Here is a 12,720-nt window from a genome sequence, read left to right as displayed (position 1 = left end):
CCCCACCCCCCCTCCCCAGCTCTGTGGGGACAGAGGGACAGGAGGGGACATCGGGGGTCCCCAGTGGGACATTCAGGGACATTGGGGGTCCCCAATGGGACATTCAGGGACATGGGGGGTCCCCAGTGGGACATTCAGGGACATGGGGGGTCCCCAGTGGGACATTCAGGGACAAGAGGGGACATGGGGGGTCCCCAGTGGGACAGGAGAGGATGTGGGGGGTCCCCAGTGGGACATTCAGGGACAGGAGGGGTCCCCAGGAGGACCAGTGGGAGGCCAGGGGGGACAGGAAGGGACACGCGGGTCCCTGAGGGGACAGTGGCAGGGACAGGAGGGGACACAGAGGGAGGAGAAGAACAGAGAAGCCTCGAGAACACCGAGGGGACACCCTGAGGGGACACCCTGAGGGGACACCCTGAGGGGACAGAGAAACACAGAAGGCATCTGGGGACAAGGGGACACCGAGGATCCCTCACAGGGGACAAACAGAGGGGACAGAGAATCCCCGAGGGGACACCGAGGGGACACCGAGGGGACAGGCCAGGACACACAGAGGAACAAACCAGAAGGGCACAGCGAGGGGACACCGAGGGACAGCGACAGCCCAGAACACACCGGGGGGACACAGCGGGGGGCACGGGGGGCGCGGGGACCCCGCGGCTCACCTGCGCACGAACTTGGAGGTGAACTTGCTGAAGAGGCTGGCCGAGGGGCCGCGCCGGCCCTGGCTGGCGCCCGAGGGCGAGGCGGGCGGGGGCAGCCCGGGGGGCAGAGCGTAGGGCAGGGGGTCCCGGGGGTCCCGGGGGGCGCGGAGCTGCCCGGCGTGGAAGGTGCTGCGGCTCGAGACCCCCCGAGGGAAGCTCGGCCGCTCGCCAGGGCCCTGGCTGACGTTGTGGGCCGAGGGGGACGCTGCTGGCACCCGGGGGGGCGCCCCGCTGCGGGGGGACACGGGGTTGGGGCCCCCCCCCCCCCCAAATCCAGGGTCTCCCCTCCCTCCCCAGCCTGCACTGACCGTGGAGGGGGAGGGGGTGCCCTTGGATCGCTCCAGGCCGGGCAGGGGGCTGGGGGGCACCTTGGCCGTGCTGCCGGCCCGGCGCCCCCCGCCCTCTTCCTCCCCTGCTCCTCCTCCTCCTCCTCCTCCTCCTCCCGCTCCTGCTCCTCCTCCCCGTTTGTTCTCCGCGTTGGCCGCCTGCGTTTTCTTGGAGTACGAGGCCGAGGTGGGGATGGAGAGCCCGGCTGCGGGGGGAGGGGGTGTCAGGGGTGGGGGTCTCACGGGACACCCCCCCTTCCCCTTCACCCCCTCCTCACTGGGGGTCCAGGTCACACAGCACAGCCCCCAAACCCCCCCGGGGGGGTCCTGAGGGATGCACCCACCCACAGCTCCAGTCCCCCCGTGTCCCCTCTGGGGTCTCCCCCCGTCCCCATTTGGGGTCTCCCCTCGGGGTCTCCCCCTGGTCGCTGACCCCCCATGTCCCCTTTGGGGTCCCACCCTGGTCACTGACCCCCCAATCCCCCCTGGGTGTCCCCGTACGGGGGTGGGGGACACCCCTGAGACCCCCTGGTGCCCAGGGACACCCCTGAGACCCCACTGAGACACAGGGGGGACACGGGGTTAGGGGGTACACGGGGGTGGGGGACACCCCTGAGACCCCCTGGTGCCCAGGGACACCCCTGAGACCCCACTGAGACACAGGGGGGACACGGGGTTAGGGGGTACACGGGGGTGGGGGACACCCCTGAGACCCCCTGGTGCCCAGGGACACCCCTGAGACCCCACTGAGACACAGGGGGGACACGGGGTTAGGGGGTACACGGGGGTGGGGGACACCCCTGAGACCCCCTGGTGCCCAGGGACACCCCTGAGACCCCACTGAGACACAGGGGGGACACGGGGTTAGGGGGTACACGGGGGTGGGGGACACCCCTGAGACCCCCTGGTGCCCAGGGACACCCCTGAGACCCCACTGAGACACAGGGGGGACACGGGGTTAGGGGGTACACGGGGGTGGGGGACACCCCTGAGACCCCCTGGTGCCCAGGGACACCCCTGAGACCCCACTGAGACACAGGGGGGACACGGGGTTAGGGGGTACACGGGGGTGGGGGACACCCCTGAGACCCCCTGGTGCCCAGGGACACCCCTGAGACCCCACTGAGACACAGGGGGGACACGGGGTTAGGGGGTACACGGGGGTGGGGGACACCCCTGAGACCCCCTGGTGCCCAGGGACACCCCTGAGACCCCACTGAGACACAGGGGGGACACGGGGTTAGGGGGTACACGGGGGTGGGGGACACCCCTGAGACCCCCTGGTGCCCAGGGACACCCCTGAGACCCCACTGAGACACAGGGGGGACACGGGGTTAGGGGGTACACGGGGGTGGGGGACACCCCTGAGACCCCCTGGTGCCCAGGGACACCCCTGAGACCCCACTGAGACACAGGGGGGACACGGGGTTAGGGGGTACACGGGGGTGGGGGACACCCCTGAGACCCCCTGGTGCCCAGGGACACCCCTGAGACCCCACTGAGACACAGGGGGGACACGGGGTTAGGGGGTACACGGGGGTGGGGGACACCCCTGAGACCCCCTGGTGCCCAGGGACACCCCTGAGACCCCACTGAGACACAGGGGGGACACGGGGTTAGGGGGTACACGGGGGTGGGGGACACCCCTGAGACCCCCTGGTGCCCAGGGACACCCCTGAGACCCCACTGAGACACAGGGGGGACACCCCTGAGACCCCACTGAGACACAGGGACACCCCTGAGACCCCCTGGTGTCCAGGGACACCCCTGAGACCCCACTGAGACACAGGGGGGACACGGGTTTAGGGGGGACACGGGGGTGGGGGACACCCCTGAGACCCCCTGGTGCCCAGGGACACCCCCTGAAGGGGGACACTGCTGCCCCCAGGGACACCCCTGAGACCCCCCTGGCACCCAGGGACCCCCCATGGGAAGCTGGGGTGGTCCCCAGCCCCCATGGAGTGCAGGAATGGGGGGGGCTGGGGGGATCACCCACCTCCCATCTCCATCCCAGCACCCTCGGGACCCCCCCCAAAATCCCCCCACGGAAGCTGGGGCGGTCCCCAGCCCCCACTGAGTGCAGGAATGTGGGGGTCACCCACCCCCCCATCTCCATCCCAGCAGCCTCGGGACCCCCCCAGACCCCCCCCCAGGGAAGCTGAGGGGTGCCCCCCGTGGGCAGCAGGCTCGGGGGGCGCGGGGCAGGGGTCCCCACCTGTCCTTGCCGTTCTGCAGGGAGCTCTGGCCCAGGCTGGCCCGGTCCAGCAGCGGCGAGTTGCGGCTGCGCGTGGTGCCCGTGGACAGCACGCTGTTCTGTGGGGGGGGGGACACCGAAACGGGGGGGCTGGGGGGGACACAGCTGTCCCCAAACCCCCCAGACAGCGGGCACGGCACCTGGGGACCCTCCATGGGCACCCAAAACAGCCCCAGAGTGACCCCAAGCCCAGCCTGGGGGACCCAGGGACGGCCACCCCCCATCCCCACCCCCAGCAGGTGTGACGTGTCCCCCCGGGGGTCTCACCCTGGTCGCTGACCCCCCGATCCCCCCCGTGTCCCCCCGTGTCCCCCCGGGGGTCTCACCCTGGTCGCTGACGCGCCGTTTGGGGTTGGCCGAGACGCTGCGCTGCACCTTGTGGGCGGGGGAGGGGCCCGAGCTGTTGGCCACCTCCGGGGCCACCCGCGGCTTCAGGGACAGGTTCTCCTCCAGCTGGGGACAGGGGACACGTGGGGACACGGCGGGACACGGGGGACACCCGCCGGGCAGGGGCAGGGACAGGCTGGCACGGGCGCAGCCGGGGACGGGGATGCCACCGCAGGGCACAGCTGGGGACAGGGACACGCTGGCACGGGCACAGCTGGGGACACGGGGACGTGCCACCACGGCACAGCTGGGGACAAGGGACACGCTGGCACGGGTACAGCTCCGGGGACGGGGATGCCACCGCAGGGCACAGCTGGGGACAGGGACGCGCTGGCACGGGCACAGCTGGGGATGGGGACGTGCCACCACGGCACAGCTGGGGACAAGGGACAGCCCCGCGGGGGGGCAGGGCATAGCGGGGTCCCCGGTGTGCCACCCCATCACCTCAGTGTCCCCAGCTCGTGTCCCTCCTTGTCCCCTCGGTCCCTTCGCGCTCCCGTGTCCCCGTGTCACCTCAGTGTCCCCATGTCCCCTCGCATCTCAATGATCTCACAACATCACAACGTGTCCTTGTCACCGTGTCCCCTCTTCATGCCAATGACCCCGGAGTCCCCCAGTGTCCCCTCTGTCCCCCAGTGTCCCTGCTGACCCCCCAGTGTCCCCAGGTGTCCCTAGCTGACCCCCCATGTCCCGCAGTGTCCCCAGTGTCCCTGCTGACCCCACTGTGTCCCCACTGTGTCCCCAATGCGTCCCCGCTGATCCCCAGTGTCCCTGCTGACCCCCCCCGTGTCCCCTGGTGTCCCCGGTGTCCCTGCTGACCCTCAGTGTCTCTACTGACACCCCTGGTGTCCCCGCTGACCCCCCGTGTCCCCACCTCAGAGCTCTTGTGGTCCCCAGTGTCCCCCATGTCCCTGCTGACCCCCCGTGTCCCCAATGTGTCCCCAGTGTGTCCCCAATGTGTCCCCACCTCGGAGCTCTTGTGGTCCCCAGTGTCCCCCACGGAGCTCTTGACCCCCCGTGTCCCCAATGTGTCCCCAGTGTGTCCCCAATGTGTCCCCACCTCGGAGCTCTTGTGGTCCAGCAGCAGGTAGGTGGCCATCACCTCGTTGTACTTCTGCCCCACCAGCGACTCCTGGATCTCCTCCCGCGTGTAGCCCATGGACACCATCAGCTCTGGGGGGACACGGCCCTCAGCAGGGGGACACGGGGTCACTTCAGGGGGTCCCTGTGTCCCCAGGGGTGGCCTGGGGTCCCACCTGTCCTGCGGGGGTCCTTGTAGTCAGGCACGGGCTCCATGTAGGGCTTGAGCTCGTCGTCCTCGTGGCCCACGTTCATCCAGCGGTCCTTCATGATTTGCTGGGGGCACACCGGGGGCCGGGGTCACCTCTGGGGACACTTTGGGGACACGAAAGGACCCCAGGGCTCCTCGGTGCGGAGCTGGGGGGCACGGGGGGGACCCCAGGGAGGGTCCCCAGGAGGTCCTGGGGTGCTCAGGAGGGTCTCAGAGGTTCCCAGAACCACGCTGGGGGTCCCACGATGATGTTGGGGGTCCCCAGAAGGTCCTGGGGGCCATTGGGGCTCATGTCAGGGGTCCCAGGATGAAGCTGGGGGTCCCCTCACCTCCAGGGTGCCCCTCTTGGTGGGGTTGAGGATGAGGAACTTCTTGAGGAGGTTCTCGCAATCCGTGGACATGTAAAAGGGGATCCGGTACTTCCCCCGCAGCACGCGCTCCCGCAGCTCCTGTGGGACCCCAAAAACCACCCATGGGACCCCAAAACCCCCCCATGGGACCCCAAAACCCCCCCATGGGACCCCAAAACCCCCCCATGGGACCCCAAAACCCCCCCATGGGACCCCAAAACCCCCCCATGGGACCCCAAAACCCCCCCATGGGACCCCAAAACCCCCCCATGGGACCCCAAAACCCCCCCATGGGACCCCAAAACCCCCCCATGGGACCCCAAAACCCCCCCATGGGACCCCAAAACCCCCCCATGGGACCCCAAAACCCCCCCATGGGACCCCAAAACCCCCCCATGGGACCCCAAAACCCCCCCATGGGACCCCAAAACCCCCCCATGGGACCCCAAAACCCCCCCATGGGACCCCAAAACCCCCCCATGGGACCCCAAAACCCCCCCATGGGACCCCAAAACCCCCCCATGGGACCCCAAAACCCCCCCATGGGACCCCAAAACCCCCCCATGGGACCCCAAAACCCCCCCATGGGACCCCAAAACCCCCCCATGGGACCCCAAAACCCCCCCATGGGACCCCAAAACCCCCCCATGGGACCCCAAAACCCCCCCATGGGACCCCAAAACCCCCCCATGGGACCCCAAAACCACCCAGCAACCACCCACGGACACCTCAAAACCACACATGGACACCCCAAAACCACCCATGGGCACCCCAGAAACACCCATGGTGACCTGGTGACCCCAAAACCACCCACGATGACCCTAAAATCACCCATGATGACCCCAAACCACCCACGGGCACCCAAAACCACCCATGGGACCCCAAAAACACCCAGGGGACCCCAAACCACCTGAGAGACCCCAAAACTACCTATGGTGACTCCCAAAACCACCCACGGTGACCACAAACCACCCACGGTGACCCCAAATCACCCATGGTGAGCCCAAACCACCCATGGGCACCCCAAACCACCCACGGTGACCCCCAAACCACCCACAGCGACCCCCAAACCACCCATGGTGACTCCAAACCACCCATGGTGACCCCCAAACCACCCATGGGCACCCCAACCCACCCACGGTGACCCCCAAACCTCCCATGGGCACCCCAGAAACAGCCCCGGTGACCCCCAAACCACCCACAGCGACCCCCAAACCACCCATGGGACACCAAAAACACCCAGGGGACCCAAAAAACGCCCCGAAACCACCCATGGGCACCCCAACCCACCCACGGTGACCCCCAAACCTCCCATGGGCACCCCAGAAACAGCCACGGTGACCCCCAAACCACCCATGGGACACCAAAAACACCCAGGGGACCCAAAAAACGCCCCGAAACCACCCATGGGCACCCCAAACCACCCACGGGGACCCCCCAACCCCCCCCGGTGACCCCAAAGCACCCACGGTGGCCCCCAAACCACCCACGGGGACCCCCCAACCCCCCCCGGTGACCCCAAAGCACCCACGGTGGCCCCCAAACCACCCACGGGGACCCCCCAACCCCCCCCGGTGACCCCAAAGCACCCACGGTGGCCCCCAAACCACCCACGGGGACCCCCCAACCCCCCCCGGTGACCCCAAAGCACCCACGGTGGCCCCCAAACCACCCACGGGGACCCCCCAACCCCCCCCGGTGACCCCAAAGCACCCACGGTGGCCCCCAAACCACCCACGGGGACCCCCCAACCCCCCCCGGTGACCCCAAAGCACCCACGGTGGCCCCCAAACCACCCACGGGGACCCCCCAACCCCCCCCGGTGACCCCAAAGCACCCACGGTGGCCCCCAAACCACCCACGGGGACCCCCCAACCCCCCCCGGTGACCCCAAAGCACCCACGGTGGCCCCCAAACCACCCACGGGGACCCCCCAACCCCCCCCGGTGACCCCAAAGCACCCACGGTGGCCCCCAAACCACCCACGGGGACCCCCCAACCCCCCCCGGTGACCCCAAAGCACCCACGGTGGCCCCCAAACCACCCACGGGGACCCCCCAACCCCCCCCGGTGACCCCAAAGCACCCACGGTGGCCCCCAAACCACCCACGGGGACCCCCCAACCCCCCCCGGTGACCCCAAAGCACCCACGGTGGCCCCCAAACCACCCATGGTGACCCCCAACCACCCATGGGCACCCCAAACCACCTACGGCGACCCCAAACCACCCATGGTGACCCCAAACCACCCATGGGCACCCCAAACCACCCACGGTGACCCCCAAACCACCCACGGTGACCCCCAAACCACCCACGGTGACCCCCCCAAGCGAGGCCACACCTTGAGGTTCTGGCCGTCGAAGGGCAGCGAGCCGCTGACCAGCGTGTAGAGGATGACCCCCAGGCTCCAGACGTCCACCTCGGGCCCGTCGTACTTCTTGCCCTGGAAGAGCTCGGGGGCGGCGTAGGGCGGCGAGCCGCAGAACGTGTCCAGCTTGTTCCCGAAGGTGAACTCGTTGCTGAAGCCGAAATCGGCGATTTTGATGTTCACGTCGGCGTCCAGCAGCAGGTTCTCGGCCTGGCCCGGGGAGGGAGAGCACCCCCGGGGGGGGTTATTGGGGTTTGGGGGGGCACGGGGGTGGGTCTGGGGTTCCCAGCACCTCCCCAGGGGTCGAGGGTCTTCCGGGAGACTCAGAGATATTGGGAGTTCTGGTCCGGGGGTCCCAGGGGTGGCTGGGTCCCCTGGGACCCCCCCCCAAGGGTGGGGGACACCCCCGGGGAGGGGTGGGGGTGCAGCTGAGGGGGTTTTGGGGGGTCTCACCTATGTTGGGGTGGTTCAGGACCTTCATTATTCGCACTTCCCGGAAGAGCTGTGAGGGACAGGGGAGGGGGGATTGTGGGGGGTGTCAGAGGGAACGACCCCCGTTTGTCACCCCAAAATCAGCTGTCACCCCCCCAGGGACACCCCTCACCTTCTGCAGGCTGGAGGAGTTGAGCTGTGTCTTGTCAATGATTTTCACGGCCACCTGCGAGGGGGAGAGCGGGGTCAGAGTGTCCCCAGGGCTGTCCCCAAAACCTGGTGGCACCCCTGAGGGGAGGGGCAGGGGGACAGGGCTGTCCCCACACCGTGGTGGCACTCCCAGACTCAGAGGGAAGGTGACACGACCGTCCCAGGGCTGTCCCCACACCGTGGTGGCACTCCCAGACTCAGAGGGAAGGTGACACGACCATCCCAGGGCTGTCCCCACACCGTGGTGGCACTCCCAGACTCAGAGGGAAGGTGACACGACCATCCCAGGGCTGTCCCCACACCGTGGTGGCACTCCCAGACTCAGAGGGAAGGTGACACGACCGTCCCAGGGCTGTCCCCACACCGTGGTGGCACTCCCAGACTCAGAGGGAAGGTGACACGACCATCCCAGTGCTGTCCCCAAGCCACGGTGGCACTCGTGGGATGAGGACCGAGAGCTTGGGACCATCCCTGTGCCGTGGTGGCACTCCCAGGGCACGGATCAGGACCCAGAATTGTCCCCAAGCCACGGTGGCACCCACAGGACAAGGACCAGGACCTAGAACCGTCCCCACACCATGGTGACAGTCACAGCTGAGGATCAGGAAACTCATTCCCATGCCAGGTGGCACTCCCAGGGCAGGGACCAGAAGCCAGAGCTGTCCCCACACCACGGTGCCACCCATGGGATGAGGACAACAGGCCTGTCCCCGTGGTGACAGCCACAGGACTGCACCAGGAGCCCAGAGCTGTCCCCACACTGCGGTGGCACTCACGGCTGGGGACAGGAAGCCCGTGCCTGGGCCATGGTGGCACTCCCAGGGCAAGGACCAGGAAGCAAAGCTGTCCCCGCACCGCGGTGGCACTGTGAGAACAGGGGCTGTCCCCACACTGTGGTGGCACTTCTGGGGCAAGCACCAGGACCCAGAACTGTCCCTGCACTGGGGTGACAACCACAGGATGCAGCCTGTCCCCGCACTGGGGTGACAACCACAAGACACAGTCTGTACCCGTGCCATGGTGACAACCACAGGACCCAGAACTGTCCCTGCACTGGGGTGACAACCACAAAACACAGTCTGTACCCGTGCCATGGTGACAACCACAGGACCCAGAACTGTTCCCGTGCCACGGTGTCACCCACGGGCTGATCCCATCCCCACACCCCAGTGTCACCCCCGGGCTGATCCTGTCCCCGCAGTGTCACCCCCGGGCTGATCCCATCCCCACACCCCAGTGTCACCCCCGGGCTGATCCTGTCCCCGCAGTGTCACCCCCAGGCTGACCCTGTCCCCGCAGTGTCACCCCCAGGCTGACCCTGTCCCTGCAGTGTCACCCCCGGGCTGATCCTCTCCCTACAGTGTCACCCCCGGGCTGACCCTGTCCCCGCAGTGTCACCCCCAGGCTGACCCTGTCCCCGCAGTGTCACCCCCAGGCTGACCCTGTCCCCGCAGTGTCACCCCCAGGCTGACCCTGTCCCTGCAGTGTCACCCCCGGGCTGATCCTCTCCCTACAGTGTCACCCCCGGGCTGACCCTGTCCCCGCAGTGTCACCCCCAGGCTGACCCTGTCCCCGCAGTGTCACCCCCAGGCTGACCCTGTCCCCGCAGTGTCACCCCCAGGCTGACCCTGTCCCCGCAGTGTCACCCCCAGGCTGACCCTGTCCCCGCAGTGTCACCCCCAGGCTGACCCTGTCCCCGCAGTGTCACCCCCAGGCTGACCCTGTCCCCGCAGTGTCACCCCCAGGCTGACCCTGTCCCCGCAGTGTCACCCCCAGGCTGACCCTGTCCCCGCAGTGTCACCCCCAGGCTGACCCTGTCCCCGCAGTGTCACCCCCAGGCTGACCCTGTCCCCGCAGTGTCACCCCCAGGCTGACCCTGTCCCCGCAGTGTCACCCCCAGGCTGACCCTGTCCCCGCAGTGTCACCCCCAGGCTGACCCTGTCCCCGCAGTGTCACCCCCAGGCTGACCCTGTCCCCGCAGTGTCACCCCCAGGCTGACCCTGTCCCCGCAGTGTCACCCCCAGGCTGACCCTGTCCCCGCAGTGTCACCCCCAGGCTGACCCTGTCCCCGCAGTGTCACCCCCAGGCTGACCCTGTCCCCGCAGTGTCACCCCCAGGCTGACCCTGTCCCCGCAGTGTCACCCCCAGGCTGACCCTGTCCCCGCAGTGTCACCCCCGGGCTGACCCTGTCCCCGCAGTGTCACCCCCAGGCTGATCCTGTCCCCGCAGTGTCACCCCCAGGCTGATCCTGTCCCCGCAGTGTCACCCCCAGGCTGACCCTGTCCCCGCAGTGTCACCCCCAGGCTGACCCTGTCCCCGCAGTGTCACCCCCAGGCTGATTCTCTCCCCGCAGTGTCACCCCCGGGCTGATTCTCTCCCTACAGTGTCACCCCCGGGCTGATCCTGTCTCTGCAGTGTCACCCCCGGGCTGACCCTGTCCCCGCAGTGTCACCCCCAGGCTGATTCTCTCCCTACAGTGTCACCCCCGGGCTGATCCTGTCTCTGCAGTGTCACCCCCGGGCTGACCCTGTCCCCGCAGTGTCACCCCCAGGCTGATTCTCTCCCTACAGTGTCACCCCCGGGCTGATCCTGTCCCTGCAGTGTCACCCCCGGGCTGACCCTGTCCCCGCAGTGTCACCCCCGGGCTGATTCTCTCCCTGCAGTGTCACCCCCGGGCTGACCCTGTCCCCGCAGTGTCACCCGCAGCCGGGGCCCCCCCGAGCGCTGTCCCCTCGCCAGGAAGGTGCCACTCACCTCCTTGCCGGTCAGGACGTGCCGGGCCAGCTTGACCTTGGCGAAGTTGCCCTTGCCGATGGTTTTGAGCAGCCGGTAGTTGCCGATGTGGGGCTGCTCCTCGGCGGCCGTGCCGGCGTTGCGGCCCCGCAGCATGCTGGCCTTGCCACCGCCCTTGCCCTCCACGGCGCCCGGCTGCGGGGACGGCGAGGGGACGCTCAGCCGGGGCCGGCCGCGTCCCCCCGGGGATCCCGGCGGGGTCCGCGGGCTCCGGGAGGAGCCGGGAGCGAAGTCCGGAGCGGCGGAGCCGCGCCCGGGCCCGGCCGGGAGCCGCCCCCGATACCTGACGCAAGCGCCGCGGTTTCGGGCTGGGCCGCCAGGGTGGGAAGGGGACAGCGCCGTGTCACCCCCTCCCCGGGAGGGGACACGGCCACTCCGCCCCGCTCCTCTACCGAAGATTCAGCGTCCGAATACCCCGGTTTTACCCCAAACCCAACCACCCGGACAGAGTTCACGGCCCAGCCAAAAGCGGGGGAGCCCCGCAGCACTACATCGGCACAAAGCCCCTCTTCCCGCACCCCAAAAGCCGCCCCGGGGCCCCCCCCGAAGGTCACCCGGGCCGCGGGGACACTTTCGGGGTGTTCCCTTACGGGGAGTGAGACGCCCCCGGGGCTGTCACCGCTCCGGTGACACCGGAGATAACGGGAGCGCGTGAGCGGGCGGGGAAGCCGAGCCAACCCCCCCCCTCCCCACGTGGGATGTGGGGCCCCCCAAAACCTCGCCGGGTTTGTTTTTGTGGGGGCACAGCTCGGGGTGTCCCCCTCCCCCTCCGTGGGAAGGAAACCGCTGGCGGAAGCCGTAGGGGAGGTGCCGGCGATGGCGCAACCGAACCCCCAGATTTGGGGGGAGAACGCGCAGGTTTGGGGCCCGGGGGGGACCGGAGCCTCCCCCTCCCCCCAAAGCCCAGCGCGGTGCTGTGGGAAAAGTGAAGGGAAACGGGAGTTTCTGCCAAAAAACTGCCGTGGCAACGGGGCGGGAGCGTGCGGAGCCATCTGGCCGCGCTGCCGGGATTCGCTCGGGCTCTGAGGCGGCACCGACACCGGAGCCCCCCCCGGGCGGGGCCGCGGCACCAGAACCCCCCGAACCCCCCCGGGGCTCGGTGGCGGCGCTCCGGCGGCATTTCCCGGCTCCTTTTATCGCAGAGTGGCCAAAAATACGGCAAACATGGCAAAGGAGGCACCGCCCGGGCCGGGTCACACCGGGGGAACCTCACCGGCACCGGGGGGGCCTCACCGGCACCGGGCACGGGCCGTGGGACGGCCGCGGTGCTCCCCGCTGGCGGCGGCGCTCGGTAACGCCGCTCAGGCCGCGGAGCCCCTCGTGCCTCAGTTTCCCCAGCCCGCCCGCCACGAGGGGACTCACCCTGGGCACCCCGAAGCGCCGGGAGCGGCGGGAGCGGGGCGGTGCCGGCGGGAGCCCCGCGGGAGCCCGGGAGGGAGCGAGCGAGCGAGCGAGCGGGGACCGGCTCGACCGGTTGGGGCTGAGGCCGCAGCGGGACAGCGCGGGGTGGGGCCGGGGAACACCTGGAGCAACGGGGCGGGGAAAACGGGGCGGGAAAGGGGAAAACCGGCAGCGGGGGGGGGGGGGCCTCCCGCAGGGCGGGGGG

General features: G+C 69.2%; 1 protein-coding gene across 1 annotated transcript in view; it reads right to left on the bottom strand.

Annotated features, from left to right (window-relative positions):
- LOC121340511 (serine/threonine-protein kinase MARK2-like) overlaps nt 1–12,720 on the bottom strand; it is a 21,163-nt gene that overhangs the window by 3,387 nt on the left and 5,056 nt on the right. The window contains 9 exon segments of the mRNA XM_041413315.1: nt 646–1,236; nt 3,611–3,737; nt 4,732–4,844; nt 4,928–5,027; nt 5,292–5,411; nt 7,653–8,020; nt 8,133–8,181; nt 8,284–8,337; nt 11,076–11,249. Coding sequence (XP_041269249.1) covers nt 646–1,236; nt 3,611–3,737; nt 4,732–4,844; nt 4,928–5,027; nt 5,292–5,411; nt 7,653–8,020; nt 8,133–8,181; nt 8,284–8,337; nt 11,076–11,249 — 1,696 coding nt within the window.

The sequence above is a fragment of the Onychostruthus taczanowskii genome, unplaced genomic scaffold (genome assembly GCF_017590055.1).
Source record: "Onychostruthus taczanowskii isolate IOZ18803 unplaced genomic scaffold, ASM1759005v1 scaffold402, whole genome shotgun sequence".
In the NCBI taxonomy this organism is placed as follows: domain Eukaryota; kingdom Metazoa; phylum Chordata; class Aves; order Passeriformes; family Passeridae; genus Onychostruthus; species Onychostruthus taczanowskii.
Note: the sequence above shows the minus strand (reverse complement) of the source record. Positions and strands in the feature narration are given on the sequence as shown.